Raw genomic sequence first — 25,186 nt, 5'->3', positions numbered from 1 at the left:
TAGGATGCTCTTAGGGTACAATCTTCAACCTGCTTAAATTAACACATTTGCACCTTAAAAGGCTGCAATCCTATATATACTTAAAGGTAAAGGTGTCCCCAACCAGTCATGTCCGACTCTAGGGTGCGGTGCTCATCCCCGTTTCTAAGCTGAAGAGCCAGCGCTGTCCGAAGACGCTTCTGTGGTCATGTGGCTGGCATGACTAAACACCGGGGTGCACAGAACGCTGTCACCTTTCCCACCGAGGCGGTACCTATTTATCTACTTGCAATTTCTTGCTTTCGAACTGCTAGGTTGGCAGGAGCTAGGACTGAAGACGGGAGCTCACTCCGTCACGCAGCACTCTGGTCTCGAACTGCTGACCTTCCAGTCTGCAGTTCAGCATCTTAACCACTAAGCCACCGCGGTCCCCAATATATATACTTGTTGTTGTTCAGTCGTGTCTGACTCTTCGTGACCCCATGGACCATAGCACGCCAGGCCTTCCTGTCCTAATATATATACTTACCTAAGGGTAAATCTCATTGAACACATTAACTCAACCTCTAACAACTTGTGTGCATGTCATTGTAGATAAGACGATGCAGGTGGTAACCTCTCACTGATGAATAGCAAACTACCAGAGTAAATATACAATGTGTGCCTGCACCTCAAACGTAACCAATGGTGGTAGTTGATTTATAGGCCACGAGTACATGGATAGTTACATAGTTTAAGAAATCCTTGATGTGTTCAATCTCGCAATCCCCTTCATAGTTTTCCCCATGACAATATTACAGTAAGGGGGGTTCCTTAAAGTGCCTGCCTCTTACTGCAGCGAGCCACTTGTTTGAGTATTGATACTGGAGAGGGCTGAGATTACAGGTGGCTTCACTGACTATGGTTCTCTTTAAAAATACAGGTTATAGCTTGGCTTATGAGATCTCTCATTTGCAAGAAGGTAATTTCTGTAAATGTTCTTGTGGGAAGGAGCAAGATGGCAAGATTTCAACTTTGAAAACAGCTTCTGTTAGCCCTCTGCAATATGACGATTGGCAGGTGCATATACTCTTTTCCAAAAGCAGTGCTCCTGTGCTTTTAGCGGCTGAACGCCAGGCAGAAATTCAACTGGTGAACCTGTCACATTACCGCCTAAGGTTTTATTCTGGTGGTATTGTTATATTGTGGTCGTAACGCTTTTATATTGTTTTATGCTGCACTTTTTGGTTTTCATTTTTGTGAACCGCCCAGAGAGCTTCGGCTACTGGACGGTATAGACATGAAAATAAATAACATAAATAAAATAAAATAAGGTTTCCAAACCTTGGAACTTCTGCCTGGCGTTAGGGTGGCCAGATGCAAGGGAGAACAGGGTTCTTTCTGGTACCCTTAACGTTTTGGCTGGAGCAATGGCAGCGGTTATGGCTGCCCTCTCAGCGGCTCCTGCTTCTATAGGGGCGATGGAAGGTGCGGCACCGCTTTCCTCCTTTGGAATCTGGACTGCCGAGAGACAGGCAGAAGTTCGGCAGGAGCGCATTCCCTGCCGGAAAAGGGGCGGCGGCGGCAGCGGGCCTTCGCCGCACGTGGGACTCTCTTCCCTTCCTCCGCAGCCCCAGCGAGCCACGGGGGTGTCTATTTAAGCGCCTGTTCGCTAATGCCACTATCTGACGGAAACTTTTAATTTTAGGAGCAGAGACTGGGAAACTGAAATTGCGTTCCCCTCCTCAGGAAAATTATTTTGGAGTGTGCGGAAGAAGAAGAAGGAGAAAAGGACCCGCAGGCGTTTCTCAAGGCAAGGAGCCACCTGGGGCCTTGGGCGAAGGGCCTCTCGCTCCCAAACCCCTCCCCGCTCTGACTGAGCGCGTCGCTCTGGTGACCGGCCGAGCTGGGGGAGGGACGAAATCTTCCTTCCCGCGGGCCGCCATGGTACGGTCTGGCTCCCATTGTGGTCAAGGGCGAGACCAGTACCAACTGTGTGATAAAGGGGGGGGGAAACAGCCTTCCCCGCTTTGTTCTCAAAGGAGGGAATGGACTAGTCCAGGGTACGTTTTCTCTGAGGTGGAAGGACGGGACCATCTCCGCGCTGAGGTGGGAAATAGCAACATTAAGCTACTCTTTCCCCCGCTCGTTTCTTCACCTTGGCGGGTGTGTAAGGGACACAAGGAGCGGAGTGTTGTTTTCCCCCGATGGTGAGCGGATGGCGGAAGCTGTAAAGCCTGTGGAACAGCAATTCCCTGGAAGTGTGCTGTGAGAATTCACTTCCGTAAGGAATTAAAGGTTCCTGTGAGCCCAAAGCATCCAGTAGCTGGGAGGCTGCCTGCTGTGCCTCTGTATGTATACCTGTTCTGGCTTTACTGCCTTCCAAACTCTGCTGGGGGTCGGTGGGCTGGTAATTGCTGTTGTGGCTCTGCATGGGCATGTCTGATTGCCCCCTCTTGATTGCTCTTGGTATGGAAGTGGACTGTAATTGGTTGCCCTCAAAGGAGGCTGCCTGTTTGTCTCTGCATGAGTCACTGATCTGGCTTTACCTCCTAATCAGTGGAGGAGTGGGCCGTTTCTTTTGTGCCTCTGCATGGGTGCGTGAAGGGCGCATTCAAGAGCTCCCCATGCAGAAATGGCGCATAATTAAGCCCCTTTTGTAAGGGTTGTCCGCTGTGTCTCTGTATGAGTGACTGATCTGGCATTGCAGTCAAACTCCAGCAAGAGCGGGTAATTCCTGCTGTGTGTGTGTATGACTGGCTTGAGGTTTCGGGAGGCTCTGCTGTGTGTTCCACCACCATTAGAGATGCGGTTGGTGGGGACTGGGAAAAGTGTATTTTCCATCGCAGCACCAGGTTATGGAGAACTCTGATAAAGCTTTTAAATTCCTGAGGACTTCTTGGTGCCAGTCACAGAGTCTGCAGTCATCAAGAATTCCAAAAGCTGAGGTTCTCGCAGTATGCTCCTTCCAGCTGTACAGTAGCAAAAATGCTGAATAATTTCTGTATTAGGCAATGGTTCTCCAAAAAGGGGGTGAGGCCTTGGAGGGCACAGGTCAGATCCTGCAGGGCTTGTTTTATGTTCTTATCTGAAGTCTTTTTCTGAAATATGCCATTTTCTAATGCTAGTGATGAGTTGGGGGACCTCAGCCGCATAATCTTGCACACAGAAGCAGGCTGCAAGCTTTACTGGGACACAAGGCAGTTGGTGCTGGGTTGGAAGTGAACAAAGGTAGAATATATTTGGGGGCGGGGGGGGGGTCAGGCTCAAAGTTTTGAAAAGTGCTGGTAAGACATCTCGCTCTCATGATGCTCTCCCGGAAAGAGAGATCCAAGATTCCCCCCTCCCTTCACTCCAAGTGATAACTCGAAAATAAATGTTCAGCCAATTCTGTAACATGCTTCGGTGCACAGAGTGCTGTACAATTCTCATCTTGCTGATCATCACGAGGATCTTGTCAAGGCAGGCTCAAGGGTTGGTTTCTTTGCATTTTTGCATTTCTGAAATGGAAGTGCTTCCTGGAGGAAAAGCATACAACCTCATGCACACACATGAAACAGCAGCTCATGTGCACAAATCAAAGGCATTTATCACCAACTTCCTGTGGCTTCTGAACAGTTGGTCACACCTGCAGTTTTTCAGCCGGGAGAGGTGGGATGGAGGAGCGGTCCCCAAAGTGTGATATGAGGTGGTCTTCCGTCCTCTACCACCTGCTGTGTAAGATTGGACTCCGAGGCCCTATTGCTGGTTGTGTCGTATTCTGTGGCTCCAACAGACCCCTTTCCCATCTGTGCATCCAAGGCCCCGCCTACAAAACCAGAACAATATTTGACTTGGAATGCTTTGTAAAGATCTCCAGTGAAAAAAAGGGTGGCGTAATTGCTTTTTAATTGTGTCACACTGCCGCGGTTGGCATGAGCCTTTCCACTGTAGCAGGGGAGATCGAATGATTGAAGGCTTGAGTTAAGGCAGGCTGCACCTTTTATACTGAACTGGACATGCTGGTTCTCTCCAGTTTTTGTTTGTTTGGCCTGTTTCTAGGGTTTACCCCAAAATTGCAAGATAATTTCTGTCTATAGTGAATTGGAGAAAATATTGTTCTATCAATTATGTATATATTTTTAATGCTGCCTCCTATTTCTCTGTCTAAGGGGGCTCATTTAACACACTGGGTAATACTCTACGTATTACCAGGTTTGACACAAATGGAGTACATAATGGAGTGTCCTTTTGTTTTAATTGTCCATTGTTATCTAACCACTTTGTTTAATCTTTTTGTTTCTTCTCCTGCTTCCTCCTTCTCCCTGTTGTGAAAGATGGCAACCCGGCGTGTACTAAAAGCTGTCTTGGTGGATCTCAGTGGTACGCTTCACATCGAAGACTCAGCTGTCCCGGGAGCCCAGGAAGCTCTTAAAAGGCAAGAAAGAAAGACGTGTAAAAGTGCCATTTTCTCCAAGGCAGCTAATTAGCCGAGAAGGAGCTCTTGCAGGCAAGGGTGTTGCCGTACCTTGTACAATGGGGTGCACAACCAAGGGCCATATCCGGCCTGCCTGGGGTTCCTCAGAGGGCCACACCCCCTTTCCTCCGACCGCCAGTCGTTTGGTGGTTTCTTGTGTCTTGTGCAGTTTTCCCCCCCATTTTAAAGCATTGAAATGCCCCTCCTAAGGCTTAGCTACTGGCAACAAGAGCTTTAAGATTAAATATGCTGGTATTTTTGGCCCCACCCCTTTTGTCTTTGGCCCCGCCCATCACTGGAATGCAGCCCCCGAGAGCTTCTCGAAAATGGAATTTGGCCCTCGGGCTGAAAGCCGTTTTAACACCCCTGTAGTACAACATATGATCCAGTCTCAGGTTACAGAATTTAGGTTTTGGCATTGAACACAGCAGACCCTTAAGAATCCAGTTGCTGGCAGGGAAACTGTCTTATAACATACCTTCAGACTAATGCTGGGACAGGAAGTGGTATCTGGTGGAATTTCCATTCCTGTTCAACTCATAAAGGTTCAGAAGTCTTCCTAGCATCTGAACTTGGCAGCCCCATTAGTTTTAATATGCTCCTGTGATCTTCTGATGAAGCTATTTCTTGAACATGAGATTGTATTTTGCAGTGTAAAAAGGACACCGGCTTAACCTACTTCTCTCTTTTCCCTGGGTAAGGCTGCGCAGCGCTCCTGTTACCATCAGATTTGTGACCAACACTACTAAGGAGTGCAAGCAAGACTTGTTGGAGAGGTTGAAGAAACTTGAATTTGACATTAAGGAAGAGGAGATCTTCACATCTCTCACAGCGGCCAGGAATCTCTTGGAGCAGAAGGCAGCCAGGCCCCTGCTACTGGTGGAAGACAGTGCCCTGCATGACTTCAGAGGTATGGTGGAGTAACTCTGCTTCGGGGTGGTAATGTAAAAGCAAAGGAGCTGGGGTCAATTTGTGGCATGAGAACCTAGTCCAAAGTGTTTTAGGGGTTTCTTTTCTCCCTCACACCAGGGGTGGTAGCCTGTGGACCTCCAAGTTCTGTTGGGCTACAACTCCCGTCATCCCTGACCATTGCCATGCTGGATGGGGCTGATGGAGTCCCACAAAATCTGGTGGGCCACAGTTCCCTACCTGTGCCTTCCATGTTCACTTTTGACAAGACTCAGAAAAAGAAAATAACACCCCAGATCTTTTACACAGGAATAACCTAATAAGTAATAGCTTTTACTTAAACAGCTAGCCAACCAACAAATATAATTTCTTTTAAGTAAATAACATCATATCAGTAATATATGCATGGGACTGAGTCTTTTTCCCCCTCTGTCTCCCCCCCCCCCCCCCCGCGTATTCCCGCCGTATTATCCAAGACCCTCTTGAAATAATGGCTGGGAAGAATAATCATCCAGTCAGTGCCTGGGATTGTATTCATAGTTCAACAGGTAAAGTGGCAACACTCGAAATCACCATCCACTCCATAGATTCCTCAGAGAAAGGAAGTTGCAAAGCAAATTTCCCTGTATTGTACCAGCTAGCACCCAGGCTGTTGCTGTATCTTCTTTTGGAGAGCCAGTCATATTTATTACTTTCTGCCAACGGCTTTACTTAGCAAGTTTTGGGGGGTCTGACAAATATAGCTTTCTCCAGAATGGTTTTAAAAAAACTTCTCAGTTACTGGGCTGCTCCTTTGTGAAGATCCTGCCAGCTCCCTCTAGACTCTTTCCCTCTCCGTAGATCTTCTCAGCTGTCACTTTTTAACTGTCACATTATCAAGATGCCATACTCTCTCAACCCTTCCCCACTGGTGGAAGTCCAAGCAACAGCCTGACCCCAGTGTCAAGGGAAATACATAATATTTTTTATTTAGTTTATCTCAAGGATTTTTATCCTGCTCCTCAGCACAAAAAAAGGCTCCCGGAATGACTTACATCTAATCAGCAAAACAAGACAGTCCTTGCCTGCAGACTTACCATCTAAAAAGACACAACATGCAAGGAAAAAGGAATGAGGAGGGAAGAGAAGTGTGTGTGTGTGTAAGTGCAAGTCTTTCAGCCGGTGTAGTGGAATGGGTCTGCTTTGCCCTCTCATCTCCCTCAGCACAGTGTGCTGGCCATTTATTTAATGAATAAGCTTTCCCTACAGCCGAAGCTCTCGGGTCGACATATATAATAAAAATAAATACAGTAAAACCAGTGATAAAACACATTTTTTTAACATTTTGAAAGCAGCAACAATAATTTAAAATAATGTTAAAAGAAGCGAAGCAGCTAAAATAAGGGAAAACACAATTTTCATGTGCAGCATTAAACATATCATTAAAACGAAAACAAACAGCAGTTAAAATTCTTTTAAAAGGCCAAGGCCTGAGAGAATAAAAAAAAGTATTTGCCTGGTGCTGCAAAGTCAATGAAGTAGGCACCAGGCAGACTTCTCTAGGGAAGGCATTTCACAATTTGGGGGCCACCATAGAAAAAGCCTGTTCACGAGGCCACATCTGGAATAGTGTGTACAGTTCAGGTTGTCCCATCTCGAAAAGGATACCAAGTCAAGTTAGAAAAAGGGGCCTAGGGGTGCAATCCTATGCATGTTTAGACAGAAAAAAGTCCTACAACTCCCAGCATTCCCCAGCCAGCCATGGTGGCTAGGGAATGCTGGGAATTGTAGGACTTTTTTCTGTCTGAATATGCATAGGATTGCACCCTTAAAATGATCGGGGAGTTGGAGCACCTTCCCTAAAAGGAATGTTAAAGCAGGGGTGGGGAGTCTCTTTCAGCCAGGGGGCCGAATTCAGTTTCAGAGAAGGTCTTGGAGGCGGCATCCCAGTGGTGGGTGGGGCCAAAGGCAAAAGGGGCAGGCCCTAAATGCCAAAAATGCCAGCATAGTTTAGCCAAAAGCTCTTACTGCCAGTATCTAAGCCTTAAGAGAGGCATTTCAGCCTTTCAGAATGGGAGAAAATGCAAAAGCCAGAAAACCGCCCAACAAAAGGGGTCATGGTGTTCTGCGCAACCCTGGGGGGCCAGGTTTGGCCTGCATGCCGGAGGTGCTGCATTCATGGGTTAAAGCAGTAAGCCTCGGGGAGCTCCTGCCATCTGCTCCCATTGGGGCCACCAGTGGCCTAAGAGGGCTGTTGGGGAAGTCCTCCCCACACCTTCCCTGAGGCTGCTTAAGACCTGTGTGCCCTGAAGGAAGGCAGAAGTGGAGGAGGCCAGGGCAGGGAGCTCGTGCCATCCACTCCTGAAGGGACCTTCTGTCAGCCCGAGAGAGTTCTGTTCTATATTTTTTGTCATGCTGGTTTGTTTTAGTAGTTTAAAGTTGTAAATGCCATGGGTGCCTTGGCAGAAAGATGGTGCATTAATGCATTAAATAAATAGTGAGGGTTTTTTGGGAGGGGTGTGTGTGAATGTCTAGTTTTGAAAAACAAGATGGCAAAGTGTGAGACACAGAACTTAACATATGTCAGTGACTTGAAGGGAAGGGTAGGAAGAGTGAACCATGGGAAGTGCAGGCTCGTGGTTATATATCTTGTACCATCAACTGAATAAGTGGGAGGGGTCTCTTTTATTGTAAAAAAAAAAAAAAATCTCGAAAAAGTTTTCAATGAACAATAAATAACAAAAAAGATGGCAGAGGTGTATAAAATGATGCACAGTGTGGAGAAAATCAATAATGAGAAGGATATACTTCAACTTGGTGCCAATGAAAGAGATTGATGAGCGGCTTCAGAACAGAGAAGACTTAATTAATTAATTAATGATATTCATTGCCACAAGGTGTGGTTATGCCTGCTGGCACAGATGGCTTTAAAAGGGGGTTAGACAAATTCATGGAGGATAAGACTTTCAGTGGCTGCTGCTGCTGCTTTTTGTCGTTATCATTTTATTAAATTTATGCTCCACTTCGCAAAAAGCAATCTCAAAGCAACTTACACGCACACATACAGACATCCATAATTAATGTAACAGGGAAAAATCATAACCATGATCTGCACAGTACAATTAAAAATAAACACCATAAAAACATAATCTAAAAACAATACAATATGAAAACTAATCATCCGCAAGACATAACACATACCCCCCGCCCCCACTCACAGCCTAGGAGGAACACCACAAAAGCAGCCCACAACAATTGGGCCCCAACTAATGTCCGGATGCCTGGGGAAATAAGTATGTCTTCACCTGGTGCCGAAAAGATGACAGTGTCGCGCCTGGCGAGTTTTCTTTGGGAGAGTGTTCCACAAATGTGGGGCAACCACAGAAAAGGCTGATTCCTGAACTGATAGCCCCTAAGCTTCTCTCAGAGGGAGCACACACAGAAGGGCCCGTGAACCGGACACCAGGGATTAGATAGGCTCATATGGGGAGAGGCGGACCTTGAGGTATTGGGGTCCCCAGCCATGTAGGGCTATATGCTGCCTCCATATAGCCCTACATGGCAGAAGTCATAGGCTTCTCAGTACCAGTTGCTGAGCAAGAGAGGGTTATTGCAGTCGTGTCCTCCTTGTGGGCTTCCCGTTGGGGTATCTGGTAGGCTTCTGTGGATATAATAGGATGCTGGAATAGACAGGCCTTTGGTCTGATCCAACAGGGCTCTTGTTCTTATGGCTGCAAAAATGAGGGAGGCTGGCAAGGGGCCATAATACGTGACTGGTGGCCTCTATTCGGTGTGTGCGTGGGGTGTCACAATCTCTGCAGGCCTGCCTTAGAAGCACTCATTTCAATGGGGGAGCATCAGCCTCATGTTCTGTGAAAGAAGCACAATTGCTTTATGAATTGCAATGGACCATTACAGCACTTGAGCAGAATGAGTTTTCTGTACTGCCGACTTTAATTAAACTGGAGCACACAAGCCCATATGACTATATTCTGATCACTTAACGGACTATTGCATCATTCAGTAAAATCCGTATGATCCATAAACCCCATACTTCCATGATGAGATGGCTGTATTGTTTGTTTGCTTTATTTAAAACTTAATGAAGGATTTCTCGTGCTTCCGCCTTTGCTGCCTGTCTCAAGCTTAACTTGGACTTCATGGTTTTGGAGGAATGGTGGCTGGAGAGCTCATCTCCAGCCACACTTCCAGATCTATGGGGCTTGCCAAACTCTGACTTCCAGCCATGGTGTGTGCTTTGGCAGATAGGCCCATAAGGCCTACCCCATGCATTCTTCTTCCCATCGGTATATTTGACACTGAAACATCTTAATTCAACACCGGGGTTTAGAGATTTAGTTAAATCAGTTCAGTTCCTGTCCTTAGATTAAGCCAGACATCAACTTCAGTGGGTCATGACTCTCCCTTCCCTCCACACGTAGCTTTTCCTCCACTTTTCAGTAGTTTAAGTACGCTGAAAGATGTTTAAGCTCCTGTTAGTAACTACTATGGAATTATTCTTGGATAATCTTCATTTAAGGTTGCTTGCAGATGGATAAGCATAATCCATTCTTTGGTTAATGGACCCAGATGCTCCCAGGGAATGTCACAAAATAAATACAATAAATGCATAAAATCTATACTGGAGTATCTCCCATTTCCGCATCTTTATTTTTGCATTGCATAATGTCAAAAGGACATTGTGGAGCCATCTCATTTAGCCTATACCCTTTCACAGGGAATCCCTGGCCTACAGCAGTTTTGAAGGTTGAACTGAATGTTACCTTGACCTTGGAGGGTACTTAACCCTTCCAACACCTGCCAATTCATAACTACAAATGCCTGGCTATGACTGTTGTTCTCCCAGCTGGGCTAACCTGTGATTTCACACCCCTGGACGGGAAAAACCCTTTAAAAATGACCTAAGAAGGAGCATCCACAGGTGACAATTGGTGCGTGGGGGAAGGATTAAGCATCACCCTACCCCGCACACCAATTCTCCCCTGCAAGTGCACCCACAAGAGCATTGCAAAGGGAACGCTGGGTTGGAATCCCATATTTTCTTCATAAGATCTAGTTTGGCCCCTGATGTCTAAGTTTGAAGCATTTCATTCTAGTTTGTTTCCAAATCCAGCAGATAGTTCACCTTCTAAGGCAAAACTACTACTGCCTTTCTTCCACCAGACAGAAATACTGCGAACTGAAACTGACAGTCGGCTCCATTGAAATCGCTGTCAATAGGTGATCGCTGTTGATAGATCTTCCACAAGACTGATGGGCCTTGAACTTGTTTATTTATTGAGGAGCTTCTGCTCACTTGGCTTACTATAATTAGGAATATTCCAACTTCTGATGGGGGTAGGGGGGAGAAAGGATAGATGGCCTTTTCTCCTAACAATGCCAAGTGGCCTGCATTGATTTAAATCATGGTTTATATCCATCTTTTGGCCTGAGAGCTGAACTGGCTCTGAGCAAGGACACCATGAGCCACATCCCAGCACTTGGTGGTTGGTGGCCCAGATGCGGAGGCTCTGCAGGCTGCAGGTTCCCCATACCTGCTTTAAATTATTGGTGATCCCACGTTTTAAAGAAGCGTCAGGGTCCTCAAAAGAGCACCATGGCTTAGGTTTAGCAATATGGAAATTAAATTGATTTAGGGCGCAATCCTAATGGCTGGCTGGGGCATGCTGGGAGTTGTAGGACTTCTTCTAGCTAAACATGCATAGGACTGATCCTTAAATTAATTTCAAGCCAGACAGTTAATGTACAGCACAGTCCGATGCATGTTTCCTCCTCCTGTGGCTATTTCACCAGCGGGGGCTGGGTCCTTCTCTTTCAAAGCAGTGTATTTAAGAACGAAATACACCTTTCTAAAAAGTGACAGTGGGAAGGAAGCTCTAAAATTATTGTTTTGTTGTTGTTTAAAAGAAACAAAACTATTTTCTTTTAGTTGCGTATTTGTGGTCTCCGAATTGGGAGAGGGAAATGTGGAACAAAGTTTGTGTTATGAGAGAACCTGATTTTGGAATGGGAAGAGCAACAAGAAATCTTCTGGAGTGGATGGAATGTATTATTTCACATTTGCCCACCTTCCTCGGGTCGCCCAAGTTGTAATTCTTTAGACTGGGATGCAATGAATTTGCTATATGCTGCCCTGAATCCCACAGAATTGGGCAGATTCTCAATATATTTATATTGAACGCCATTGGAGTGGACACTTGTGCTGGGACGGATTCCCCTTCCTTCCGTACCTCCCTTGGCACCACCAAATCTGCTCCAGAGGGTTTGGAGCAGGAAGTCCCATCGCATCACAGAAGTCCGCTCATGTGATGTTGGATGGAGCCCACAATTTTTCTTTTGTTAACCGCTTTGAATACAGTTGTCAGGGTTGGATTGGATCCCAGAGAGCCCCAAAGCAGTTCTGATTCTGAGGAAGAGATAGAAACGGCGGGAGAGGAACCCGCGTGCTGTTCAGAGGAGCAGCCAGGGGGAGAGCCCCTCCCAGTACACATTCCTGAGAGTGATAGTGACACTGGCAGGGAGAGGGAGGCGCAACAGCAGTTTCTGGATGCTAGGCACAGGCGCAGCATCAAGCGGGAGATGGTGGGCGCTGAGAGGAGGCGCTCAGCCTGCTTGGCACGACGGCAACAGCAGCGCCCCGATGCCCCATGGGAAAGGGGTGGACTCTCTCCTCCTAGCCCATAAGTACAGAGGTTTCCCGCCTTCCCCTCCAAACAGAGATCAACTGATTCCTAAGGCTAGAACCCCCAAGTAGGCAGCTCTCTTAAGTCTCGCTTGTAGGATCAAGCAATTAGCATCTGTAAGCGTCATTAGGTTGAATGGGAATAAAGCCTTGGAAAAGAGCCCTATTGTCCGCATGTTGATTCTGGCTACCTGAGGATTTCAGAAGGCAGCAGGGGCGACCTCCCGATAGCAGTCTCTTAGAAAAGTGGAGCACCTCTCCCAACATGAACCTACCTGTACACCACAGTCATGATTGATTGATTGATTGATTGATTGCATTTTTACCCCACTCTTCAGCCAAAAAAGGCTCCCAGAGTGGCTTAGAAAGGCTAATATTAAGACGGTGCCTGCCCTCAGGCTTACAATCTAAAAGACACGACACAAAAGGAAAAGGGACAGGGAGGGAGGAGAGGAGAGAAAGCAAATACCTAGCTGACTGATGTATTGGGCCAGGTTGGTTTCCCCCTTGCCATGATGTTCTTCCTGGGAAGCCGGAGGTGCAGCCTCCCAGCGGCCCTTGGATCTCTGGCTGATGGATGAGGCCAGAGTCCGCAGTCCCAGGGAACTGTCAATTGGAGCTGTGTGTTCTTCCTAACAGGGAGGGGTGGAGCGAGCTCCCTGCCGGTCTTCCCCCTCTGGCTGATGTATTGGGCCAGGTTGGTTTCCCCCTTGCCATGATGCTCTTCCTGGGAGGCCAGAGGTGCAGCCCCCCTTGGATCTCTGGCTGATGGATCATGTACGGACCTCCTCCAGGTTCCTCCTCTGAGGGAGGCTCAGAAGGCAGCAACAAGGGAGATGGCCTTCTCAGTGGTACCCCCCCCCCACCGATATAGAAATATAAATAAATAAAAAATAAATAGGGGGAAACTTCTATCAAATCCAGCTATAATGAGGATGTTGTCTCTCTGTCTGTCCGTCAGCACCATAGTGCCAAAACCATGAAACCTAGATACCTGAAACTTGGCATACATACTAAGGGGACCATAGTGGTGTGTATCTTAGGGTTATTTTGTTTTAAAAATGCATCAATTTAAGTTAATTTAAATGTGTCCATGTGATTGAAGCCCGCAGTAACATTTTAATTCACTGGGGGGCAGACTTCCTTAACTTTCACATAGTCCATACAGCCTGAAGCAAGGGGAGATTAGCAAGCTGAGGGACAGAGTTATACGCTGCTCCCATCCCCCCTGCTATGCGTCAGCTCCACCTCAGGACAGAGTATAAGGGGATATAGGGTACAAACATAGGTAAATTGGTAAACAAAAAATAAAATGTAAAATTCACCGTGATATACAACATGTGTTGACGTTCACTAGTAAACAATAAATGAGTGCTCTCCAGCCTGGATTTGAACTGTTCCTATCCAGAGAGTTTCATTCAAAGGCAGTTTGTCACCAGTGAGCCGCTCGAAGGTCGACTGTTCTGCTGTCCTCTTTTTTTTTTTTTAAAGGAATCAACACAAACGAGCCCAATGCCGTGGTGATAGGGCTGGCCCCTGCCCACTTTAATTATCCAATGATGAACGAAGCCTTTAGGTAAGTAGGGATCGTTCCATCCCAGTTTTTGCAAGAGGGTTGTTCCTACACTCCTCATTGGGATGGGACGCCGGGTACATTTCTTCCTGTCATGACGGCGTACCTCCAGGGAATTTATGGAGATATCAGCTGGAGGGTGTGTACTGCTGGGAGGATCGCAACAACTAAGCAACCAGGTTTGGCGACCCCAGGTGGAAATCCATCCGCTTGGGGGCTTTCAGAGCTCCATGAGTCCCATGGCTGCTGCTCCCCATAGAGAAGGACACTGCCATCCATTATCATAGAATCATAGAATAGTAGGGTTGGAAGGGGCCTATAAGACCAACTCCCTGCTTAATGCAGGAATCTAAGTCAAAGCATCCTTGACAGATGGCTGCCCAGCCTCATCTTGAATGCCTCCAGCGTGGGAGAGCCCACCACCTCCCTACGTAATTGGTTCCATTGTCATCTTGCTCTAACGGTCAGGAAGTTTTCCCTGATGTTCAGTCGGAATCTGGCTTCCTGTAACTTGAGCCCATTATTCCGTGTCCTGCACTCTGGGATGATCGAGAAGAAATCCTGGCCTTCCTCTCTGTCACAACCTTTCAAGTACTTGAAAAGCGCTATCATATCTCCCCTCAGTCTTCTCAAGGCTAAACATGCCCAGTTCTTTCAGTCTCTCCTCATAGGGCTTTGTTTCTTTGTTTTGTTCTTCAGCAGTGCCAACTAATTAAGGGAGGGTTCTATATTAGTGATTGTTGTTGTTCAGTCGTTAAGTCGTGTCCAGCTCTTCGTGACCCCATGGACCATAGCACACCAGGCCTTCCTGTCCTCCGCTCTCTCCCAGAATGTGCTGAAGTTCATATTCATTGCATCAGTGATGCTATCTAGCCATCTCATCCTCTGCCGTCCCCTTCTCCTTTTGCATTCAATCTTTCCCAGCATCAGGGTCTTTTCCAGGGAGTTTTCTCTTCGCATTAGGTGGCCAAAATATTTGAGCTTCAGCTTCAGTATCTGTCCTTCCAATGAGCAGTCAGGGTTGACTTCCGTTAGGATTGACTGATTTGACTCCTTGCAGTCCAGGGGACTCATAAGAGTCTTCTCCAGCACCACAGTTCGAAAGCATCCATTCTTCGGCGCTCAGCCTTCCTTATAGTCCAGCTCTCACAGCCATACATTGCTACTGGGAAAACCATAGCTTTGATTAGACGGACCTTTGTTGGCAAGGTGATGTCTCTGCTTCTTACTATGCTGTCTAGGTTTGCCATAGCTTTCCTCCCAAGGAGCAAGCGTCTTTTAATTTCATGGCTACAGTCACTGCCTGCGGTGATCTTGGAGCCCAAGAAAATAAAATCTTGTGATAGAGGGCCTTTAAAAATAAGGGGTTTGAACATTGTTCAACATTGAACATTGTTCAGAATCTGGCAACGCCAAACAAGGTTGAAACAAGGTTGCTAGATTCCAAACCAGAGAATCATAGAATCATAGAATAGTACGGTTGGAAGGGGCCTACAAGATCATAGAGTCCAACCCCCTGCTCAGTGCAGGAATCCAAGTCAGAGCATCCCTGACAGATCCAGCCTCATCTTGAATGCCTCCGTTGTGGGAGAGCCCACCACCTCCCTAGGTCACTGGTTCCATTGTCATCTTGCTGTAACGATCAGGAAGATTTTCCTGATGTTCAGCCAGAATCTGGCTTCCTGTCACTTGAGCCCATTGTGGCAGAAGCATTAATGTGAAGAGGCTTCAGCTACCTTGGCAGCTCTAGCAGCATAGAAAGATGGCCGGTTGCTACGGCGCTGGAGGCCTCCTCAGCCAGGCGGGGGTGGAATGAAGAGAGCACCATTTCAGGGACTGAAGGTTCAGTAAGGCCCAAGGTTCTGCTGTGGGATACCCTGAAGGTTAGCCTAAAGTAGGCTAAGGAGGCAAGAGAACAAAAGAATACTGAACAATGGCAGCAAAAAGAAATTACATGGCGATGAATATGCTTATGCCCCTCCAGCTACCAGGAGTCCCTTCCAACAGCAGGCATACCCCAAGAACCGGCCTGGCTGGTACACAGCACTGTCACGATTGATCTGTGTTGAGCCTCTCCCTCTCAAACCTCCCTCAGAGCTGTGTATAGTAAAGCGTGCACCTGGTGGGCTCTTCCTTCCTCCCTTTCCCAGACTTCATCTCAAAGGGGAAATGGTCAGCGGCAGTATCTGGCTGCCGTCCCTCACCTCTCCCCCCGTGTCTTCAGGCTGGGAGAAAGAACCATGGCAGGCAGCCCAGGCAGATGATGATAACAAACAGCAACCGACTTGGGTCTTCTTCCCTACTGATAAGCATTAGATCTTTCCCAGGCCAACATCTAAAGCTAGCAGCTGGGGAAATGCATGCAACTGGGGCGGCTTAGTACAGAAGGCCTACTAGGCCTGGACAGGAAATCCAGGTACAGACATAAGCTGGGCTCTCGTGTGTATTTGGGGCATGGAAGAGAACAACTGTGATGTATAGCGAGGAACCAGCAGCACAATAGTCTTCTGCATTTCCACTACACTGTTGCTCTTTCCCCCTTCTTTTTATGAGGCTGATCCTCGATGGGGCTCCCCTCATAGCCGTACACAAAGCTAGATACTACAAGAGGAAAGACGGCCTCGCTCTCGGCCCTGGGCCTTTCGTTACTGGACTGGAATATGCCACTGATGTGAAGGCTATTGTGGTGGGGAAGCCGGAGCGAACGTTCTTCCTGGAAGCCTTGCAGGGTACCGACTGTGCACCGGAGGAAGCTGTCATGATTGGCGATGTGAGTGCTCGACTTGTTAATCTACATTTGCAGCAGTTTTACTTCAGGCTTCGGCCAAAAGAGGCTCCCAGAGAGGCTTACAAAGATTAATAATGAGACAGCCCCTGCCCTGAGGCTCAAAATCTAGAAAACACAACACAAAAGGAAAGGGGATTGGGAGGGAGAAGGAAAAAAGCAAAACCCAGACACCAGTCCTTAGTTTCAAAGTTCTTACAGTTCCTTCTGGCAGAGAAGGGTGAAACGAGCTCCCTACAGCTGTTCCTCCTCTGGCTGACGTATGGGGCCATGTTGGTCTCTCCTTGCCGTGATGTTCACCCGGGGAGGCAGGGGGTACAGCTTCCCAATGGCCCTTGGCTCTCTGGCTGATGGATGAGGCCAGGGTCTGCCGTCCCAGGGAACAGTCAGTTGGAGATCCACCCTCTTGTGATATGTTGAGGAACCGCAGGCTCATCCAAGCTGGCTTTTTGTCTCCCTCTGCCCCACAGGACTGCAGGGATGATGTTGGAGGTGCTCAGAATGCTGGCATGCTGGGAATATTGGTAAAGACTGGTAAGTGCCGTATCTTCTTTTGCATCTCTGGACTTTTGAGGAATCACAGATTAATTCAGGATGACTTTTCTTCCTACTCTGCCTTCTAGAGCTGAAAACAGAGAACCAAAAAGATCAAAGGACTAGAGCAATTTTCCTATGAGAAAAGGGTAATGCTTTGGGGTGTAAGGTTAGCTGTGGGGTGGCAGTGGCTAAGCACGAACACGATAGAAGCTTATATACTTATGCATGATGTGGAGGAAGTGAATAGAGAGAATCTGTTCTTAGAATCATAGGGTTGAAGGGACTTCAGAGATCATCTACTCCAACCTCCTGCTCAAGGCAGAATCTGCAACGCAAAATGAAGCTACAGCATCCCTGACAGATGACCATCCAGCCACTGCTTAAGTGGCTCCAGCAAACCTATCGCCTCCTGAGGTAATCTGTTCCACTGTACAACAGCTCTCACAGTTAGGACACTTCTCCGAACGTGTAGCCAAAATCTGCTTCCTTGAAATTTCCACCCATCAGTTCTGGTCCTTCCCTCTGAAGCCATGGAGAACGAGAACATAAGAAGAGCCCTGCTGGATCAGACCAAGAGCCCATCCAGTCCAGCGTTCTGTTCGCACAGTGGCCAACCAGCTGTCGACCGGGGAACTCACCAGCAGGACACAAGTGCAAGAGCACCCTCCCGCCCATGTTCCCCAGCAACTGGTGTACATAGGCATACCGCCTCTGACACTGGAGGTAGCATATCACCATCAGGACTAGTAGCCATTGATGGCCTTCTCCTCCATGAATTTGTCTCACCCCTTTTTAAAGCCATCCAAATTGGTGGCCATCACTACATCCTGTGGAAGTGAATTCCATAATTTAACTATACCCTGTGTGAAGAAGTCCTCCCTTTTATTTGTCCTGAATCTCCCACCAATCAGCTTCATGGGATGACTCCATTGGGTTCTAGTACAATGAGAGAAGGAGAAAAATGTCTCCCTACCCACATTCTCCACACCATGCATAATTTTGTACACCTCTATCATGTCTCCCCTGACTCGCCTTTTTTCCAAGCTAAATAATCCCAGCTGTTGTAACCAGCTGTTGTAACCAGTCTGCTCCACCTTCTGCGTGTCAGCCGTTGCGATGTTTGAAGATAGCTGCCATGACTCTCCTTAATGTTTTCTTCTCCAGGCTAAACATATCCAGCTCTTTACACCCTCAACATACTGGAACTCAGGGTCATCCAATGAAACGGACTGGCAGGAGATTCAAGACAGGCAAAATAAAATACATCTGTAAATCTGGGTTCAAATTTGCACCCTGGGGGGTAAAGCTGAACCAGCAACAAGGATCACAGACACAAGTTTGTAACTGAAATGAATTAAACAGTTATTGAAGCGCAGTGTTTACTACAGGAAGAATAGGGAAATCCATAATAAAGCAAATAGAACCAATAAAGAACTAGATAAAAATCAAATGAAACAACAGAAATGATAAAGAAATGAGAAAACAAATCAATACAACAATGAACTGGATAAAATCAAGCCCTACGTTCTCCTGCAGTTTGGAGTTACAAAGCATTACTGGAAGTTTTCCAGCGTCTTTCTAAACTCCCCTCAGCCAACCTGATGCCATCTGAATGTTTTGGACTTCAGTTCCTATCAGCCCCAGCCAGCATAGCCAGTGGTCAGGAATGTTGGGAGTTGTAGTCCAAAGCATGTGGAAGTAGACTGGGTAAGGCTGATCTAACTTGTTCCGAGTTTCATAATATTCTGTCATTCTAAGCAGGCCATAGCTACCCTAAAAGAGGGACAGGAAGGAAGAATATGAAAGTGGGAAGAGTTGGAGGTACACGTTTCAGTGGTGGTGCCCCAGCAGTGGCATGCCTTCCCCAGAGAGGCTCACCTGGCACCTACCTATCCGGCAAGCTACTTTTTTCCTACACAAATTAATGGAGTGATTTCTTAGAATCACAGAATAGTAGGGTTGGAAGGGGCCTACAAGACCATCGAGTCCAACCTCCTGCTAAGTGTAGGAATCCAAGTCAGAGCATCCCTGGCAGATGGCTGTCCAGCCTCATCTTGAATGCCTCCAGTGTGGGAGAGCCCACCACCTTCCTAGACTCTGACCACCAGGTTCCTTTTATTCTTTGCTCCATTTATTTTAACCCAGATGCTCTCGATGGGGCTACCAAGCTCATCCTCCTGTATTTCTGTGCAGAGATACGTATTTTTAACATATAGTGCAACCCCACCTCCCGTTCTGTTCTTTTTGAACAAGTTATATCCTTCAATTGCTGTATTCCAGTCATGAGAGTCATTCCCCCCAAGTTTCAGTTACACCTATCAAGTCATAATTTCCCTCCTGTATTAAGAGTTCAAGTTCATTCTGTGTGTTTCCTATACTCTGGGCATTAGTATATAGACATCAAAGACCATGTGCTTCATGATCTGGCTTTCTTCCTACATGTTTGTGAAGACTTATTATTGGGCGCTATTAGAGCTGTTCTCTCCGTTGCAGTGCATGAGCCTTCGTCCATTGTTACCACCAACTTTACGTCTCCCCTCCCTGTAGGCTTCAGTTTAAACCCCTCCTGACGAAGTTCTTCAGGCTGTGGCCAAACACATTCTTCCCAGCCTTTGTGAGGCGCAACCCGTCCCTTGCCAACAGCTCATCCTCCAGGAAGTATAGCCCGTGGTCCCAGAATCCAAATCTCTCGCGCCGGCACCACCTTCGTAGCCAGTCATTCACCCAGAGTATTCTTCTTTCCCTTTCTATTCCTCTTCTGACTGCTGGAAGGATGGATGAGAAAACTATCCGGGCCCCAAAGTTCTTGCGTTTCCTTCCCAAAGCTTCAAAGTCTGATGTGATTCTTCATGAATTTTCAGAGGGGAAAATTATTTTTGTTTTGTTTTGAAATACTTTCTGCAACTGTGTTTTTTCCCCTTCTGGAAAAACAAAATTTATATTTTGTTTTTATTGTGATTGAATTGTAATTGGTTTCATTTCTTATTGTGAACTGCCCTGGGAACTTGCTTATAGGGCAGCTTATAAATACTGTAAATAAAACATAAATAATAGAAAGTGAGGGTGTAAGAGGAAGAGAGGTGAGGCCAGACCTTTCTACGTTACTTGGAGGTGGGCACAGAGCTTTTCCACTCTCTCTGTTTACCCAGATTTTATCAGGGAAAAATGACACCAGCATCCCTGCATATTTTTCACTTGTTCTCCAGTTGTCTTGCTGGCACATTCCACACATCGTCTCATGAGAAAATAGCATTGTTGCAAGCCCTGCCATGGCTACACCCTCTGCTGTGTTGCCAAACTCCTCCTCCGTCAACAATACTTTTCCTTTTTATCAACGAATTAGGCCTTCCTCCTCCTCGTATCAGCCCAAGTGCCAATGTCGCCCACACAAGCATCTCCTTTGTGTACGCCAGCGAGGTTCTCTCGTCCACAGTTTCTTTGTCCCGTCAAAATCCATGCTGTCTCCTCCCAGAGACATCTAGCTGGTCACTCTTGAAAGCAGGAAACTGGGCCCAGCTGCTCTCAGCCTTGGGTCCACAGGTGGTTGGACTCCAAATCCCATCATCCCGAGCCAGCAGGGCTGATGGCCAGGGAGTTGTGTAGTCCAACAACATCTAGGAACCCAAGGTTGGAACAGGCTGAGAGATCTTTGGCCGGATTCTGCAGGACTTTCCTTATGTTCTGACTTTTGCTCTAGGGACCCTTTTTTGAGTGCACGGCCATGGTTGCTGTGCTTGGCTTGGCTTCCAGTGTTATCGGCAAAGGGCCTAAGAAACACAGCTTTCTTTTAAAGCAGAGCCATAGTTGTAATCCTTATGATCACACAAATAAAAAAAAGAAAGAAGGCAGTGTCTGCTAAAGGCTCTGCAATTGGAAGAGGTTTGGAAGGGTTTTCCATAGGCCAGCTTGAAAGAGGCTTTTACTCCTGCCTCCAGTTCCCAAATCTGCCCCTCCACTTTGCATCATGTGGATGTAAACTGAAGACATACATGAAGGATCTTTTTGATGTTGAACTCCAGGCACCGAAGAAAACTTGACACCCCAAAGACTAAAGAAATCAAGAGACTACACACAAGGTCTTTGAAAACAATTATGTCTCTATTAAAGCAGAATTCAAGTGGACTTAAATCATACAGCAGGGGAATTAGTCATACATCCAAAAGGCATTAACAGTGAGAAGGCTAAAAAATAACAAGCACTTAATAAGCAGAGAGAGAGTGATGTGGTGGGATACACAAAAAATCTTTGTGTCTCAGATGGTGAGCCACGCACAAGAGTTTCTACCCTGAGTCTGTGGATATTGAGGATGGGGTAGTATATTGGGGAAAACGGAAAGAAACAGTTAATTGGGCTATGGACCAATTAGAAGGAAAAATTGCAATTAGTGCGAAGAGTATTTGTCATCTTCTGCCTTGACCATATTGGAAGTTCTGCTGGGCTTCAGGAAAGAGGAGGGGAGACAGAGAAGAAGGGGGTGGGTTCCTCTCAGGACCCAGCAATGAGGAGCCTTACTGGAGTAAAAAAATAAAAGACTCACAGATCTTGAGACTTGTCCTGCTCTATTAATCCCCACTCTCAGGATTTAATAATGAAAACACAAGCCAAGTACTCACTTCAGAATGGCCCACTGGATTTTGGAAATAGATTTTCAAAGTGCCAGCCAGAGAGAAAATAAATTTGCTTTTTCTCTGTGTAATTTCTGGTGTGAGCAGGCAGGGGGGAAGTAATTCTTAAGCATATGGGTGGGGAACAATGGACCAGTTTGGAAGGCAGAGTTTCAACTTTGCAATAGTCTCGTTAGTGTAGACTGGATTTTCTTGATGCAGACTGCACCTTTTCCTGGACAACTGATAGAGATCTACTTCGGTGGGAGGTTGTGCTATGGAACACAGCAGGCAGGGCTGGATTAACCATTGTGCTAAGTGCACTATAGAGCAGGACTTCTTAAGGGGTCCAGCACTTCAACATGAAACGCTTAGAATAAACCTTGATGGTGTCAGGGTTCCCCTTATAACCTGGTCCCCCTGAGCAACTCCTTAAGGATCTCTTGCCTCCTTAAGAGTCCCACCTTCCTCCTTTTGCCTTCCCCTTCCCAGTAATGTGGGGTTTAGGCTGTAGACATGGGGTGACTGAAGCTCTAGACACAGGGTTTAACCACAACAGTTTACTATTAGATTTAAAGCAAACAAATCACAACTAAAGGTATTTTCACAATAGAGCTGAGTGATACAAAAGGCATTAAAAGAAAATAACATGTTTGCAAAACACAAGTTCCTTCCCCCAGCAGTCCTTAGACTTTCCTAGGCTGCTTTTTCCTGCTCATTCTTCAGACCCTGCTCTCACTTCAGGCTCTGCTCTTCCTGACTCACTCTTGCTCTGGCTGCAGCCTGGTCTTTCTCACTCTCTTTATATAACCTCCTCCCTCAAAACTGAAAAGTACTGCTTCAAACCTGAAGAAATTAAACTTAAGTGGAGAAATGAAACTACTACTCTCAATGTTACCCCTCCCAACAGAAAACTCCAGGCCTCTAAGCCTGACTTCTATTTTCCTTTTGCGTCTGTAGGCCTCAAATCTTCACACAGGGCATATTATGTTCATGTGTTTCCATAAAAGATTCATGTCAGAGCGACGCAGAAAAGTTTGGAAGAGTTTTCACAGTGTTTAGTAAAGAACTGGAAGCCAGAAGAGGGCTGGAAAGGGGTTTCCAATGGTAACGGTGCTTTAATCCCTTTTCCCATGGTGACTACACCTAATCACAATTGTTTTTTATCCCAATTTCCATGTTTCTGCATCCCATGGTTTCCCTTAAGTCTTTGCTAGCATCTTCAAATTTTTCAAAAAGTTGAGTTTCAGAAGCAGAATAAATTACACAAAATAAAATGTATTTTGTCAGCTATTTATCAGCACAGAATGCTGAACTTGTTAATAACTTCAGGGTAAACACAACCTCCTGTGTTCTAGAAGGATAACTTAAAAAAAAACCCATAAACACTTTTTATGAAATGCTTTTTCAAAGCTAACAGCACCATAGCAAAACAGAAGTAAGTGTGTGTGTGTGTGTGTGTGTGTGTTGAGGTGGGGGTAACAAGGTCACATATGGGTGTCAAGGGCTCCTTGGAGGCCTCTCTCAGTCTAATCCAGTAGCCAAGTCCAGACACAGACAAAGGGATTCTTTTCAAAGCTTTATTCCTCTTTTACAACTTAACAACTCTACTGTTAGCAACTAGATATGAGCAGCAGAGTACCTATGCCCTACGTTGGAACAGTTGGTCCCCGTTTGAAAGGGAATTACTGGCAGACCCCTGAACTTAAGGACTAGGGAGAGTCCCTCCCCTTTTCCCTTGGATCTTCTGGATGCAGCCGTTGTTTGTGTGCCAGCCGGGCACTACGCCTCCTTTCTGCGCCCTCCATTTGGCGCCGCTCTCTGCGTCGGTGTCGCACGTCCATCAAGTCTGCTTCCTATGCTCTGTCACTCCCAGGACTGCTATCTAAGCTAGGAATGCTGGTGGGAGGAATCTCCGTCAGCTGTTGGCCCTGGGAAAGAGGAGCGCGCTCCTTTCCCAGGAGCAACTGCTCTTCCTCAGAATCAGAACTACTCTGAGATTCTATGGGCTCAGTATCCACCCTGACAATGGGGATATGTAGATAAACCTGTTAGGTGGTAACCATGCGCCTAGAGCTCACTTTGTGCAAGCATCATGAGTTATCTGCGTAGATGTCCAGGAAACTTTAAGCTAACCCTAGCCTAGTTTTAAAAAGCAGTGTTTTCTTTCTGCTTTTGTTGTAGGGAAATATCGAGAAGCCGACGAAGGCAAAATTAACCCACCTCCTTATTTAACCTGTGAGAGTTTCCCTCATGCTGTAGACCACATCCTCCAGCATCTGCTGTAAAATAAATTTTACTGGATTTGAACACCACCTTTTAGTGCTTGAAGCTGACATGCAATAACATCCTTCACAGAGCCCAGCTGGCCGGTCAGCAGACGTGCTTGGCGCAGCTCTCGCTGGACTGCACCACTTTGAACTGTGAGCAGGAGGATCACATCTGAATGCTCTCCCTATAAAAAATACCTCCCTGCACATAGAAAACTAGCACGTCAGCAAGAGAAGTGCTAGCCTAGGCTTCGCTCTTGGCATGCTACTTTTCTGTGTGCCAAGAAGTGGCCGTGGCGGTTTGTTTGTCTTGACCGGGAGAACGCTAACATGGGATTTCCCCCACCTGCAGTCTGGAGTGGCACACCCCACATCCTGTGCTTTTGCAGAACGCAGCCGCTCAGTTCTTAACTGCAACCCTGGACACTTGAATGGAAAAGAAGACAAAGTTCAGCCCGACTCCCAAGCCTTGCTACAGCCACCGAGGCGTGAGTGGGATGGCCTAGCTCCACGCATTGCTGCCACGGGGAGAGGCTTCCACTTGGGCACCCACTTGGGCACCTGTGCTACTTACGCAGCATTGGGGTTGCCGCATTTGTCCAGCGAGGATAGCTGACATCTTTTCAGAGTGGGTTCCTTCAATGAGAGGTGGAGTGTGGGGGCGAGGCACCTGTGGCAACAAGTTCAACGGTCTAATGTGGATATGTCTAGGAATGCAATAAAAGGTTGGGGAAATGCAGGCTTGTCTGACATCTCAAGTTTGTGAGCTTCTGCGTGGGTCTAATTCGTGAAGTGTGTGTGTGTATGTGATAACTAAGAAATCTAATATCCTTTAATATTATATATAATTATTGATATATATATAAAAGGATATTAGATTTCTGGTCAAATCTTCAGCAGATCAAAGACTAAAGGAAGGCATACCAGAGCCTGGCATGATCTCATCAGCAATCCAGTACAGCCTCCAACTGACTCAACAGTGCTTCATTTCTTTGGGGCTGGGGGGAATCAGGGCCTCAAATCTGTCTGGTAACAAACACCCTCTGGTCTGGAAGCTTTCCCTCCTAATCCCTGCTGAGTTAGTAGCAAGGGAAATGTGGTCCCAAACACTCTGCACATTCTCAGGACCACTGTCCTCTGCTTGACTTCATGTTTTCCAGGGTTGAACCCAGTCATTTGGAGACAGATGCTAGGGGCAGAGTATCCTGGCCCCAGTTAAGCCCTAGACCAGGGATGGGGAAGCTCTAGGGGTTGGGGAGGGTGCTACATTCCCCACCCCCAGAACCCAATGAAGGACACATCCCATCACCATCAAAATTGCTGCCGAATCTGCACCGCCAGTGGCAATTTTGCAAGGAAACAAGATGCGTGGGGAGCAGATGCCTTGTTTGCAAGAAGAGTCACGCTCCTGG

At 46.8% G+C, this 25,186-nt stretch overlaps 1 protein-coding gene across 5 annotated transcripts; it reads left to right on the top strand.

The window, feature by feature from the left end:
- The first annotated feature begins 1,832 nt into the window (after nucleotides 1-1,832).
- On the top strand, nucleotides 1,833-24,513 carry HDHD2 (haloacid dehalogenase like hydrolase domain containing 2). Of its 5 annotated transcripts, none has more exons than XM_084832874.1 (7): nucleotides 1,833-1,905; nucleotides 4,275-4,375; nucleotides 5,116-5,324; nucleotides 13,497-13,581; nucleotides 16,132-16,348; nucleotides 16,834-16,897; nucleotides 23,689-24,513. In XM_084832874.1, exons 1-7 carry the CDS (start codon nucleotides 1,903-1,905, stop codon nucleotides 23,790-23,792), a joined length of 783 nt encoding a protein of 260 aa, XP_084689000.1. In that variant the 5' UTR covers nucleotides 1,833-1,902; the 3' UTR covers nucleotides 23,793-24,513. The 5 variants fall into 5 exon arrangements, with proteins under 5 accessions (XP_084689000.1, XP_084689003.1, XP_084688998.1 ...); XM_084832877.1 differs by having other exon boundaries at nucleotides 1,833-2,021; XM_084832872.1 differs by having other exon boundaries at nucleotides 1,833-2,067.
- The last annotated feature ends 673 nt before the right edge of the window (nucleotides 24,514-25,186 follow it).

The sequence above is a fragment of the Heloderma suspectum genome, chromosome 2, assembly GCF_057233095.1.
Source record: "Heloderma suspectum isolate Gila_16-S chromosome 2, 16-S_ref, whole genome shotgun sequence".
In the NCBI taxonomy this organism is placed as follows: Eukaryota; Metazoa; Chordata; class Lepidosauria; order Squamata; family Helodermatidae; genus Heloderma; species Heloderma suspectum.
This window is presented reverse-complemented; position numbering and strand designations above follow the sequence as displayed.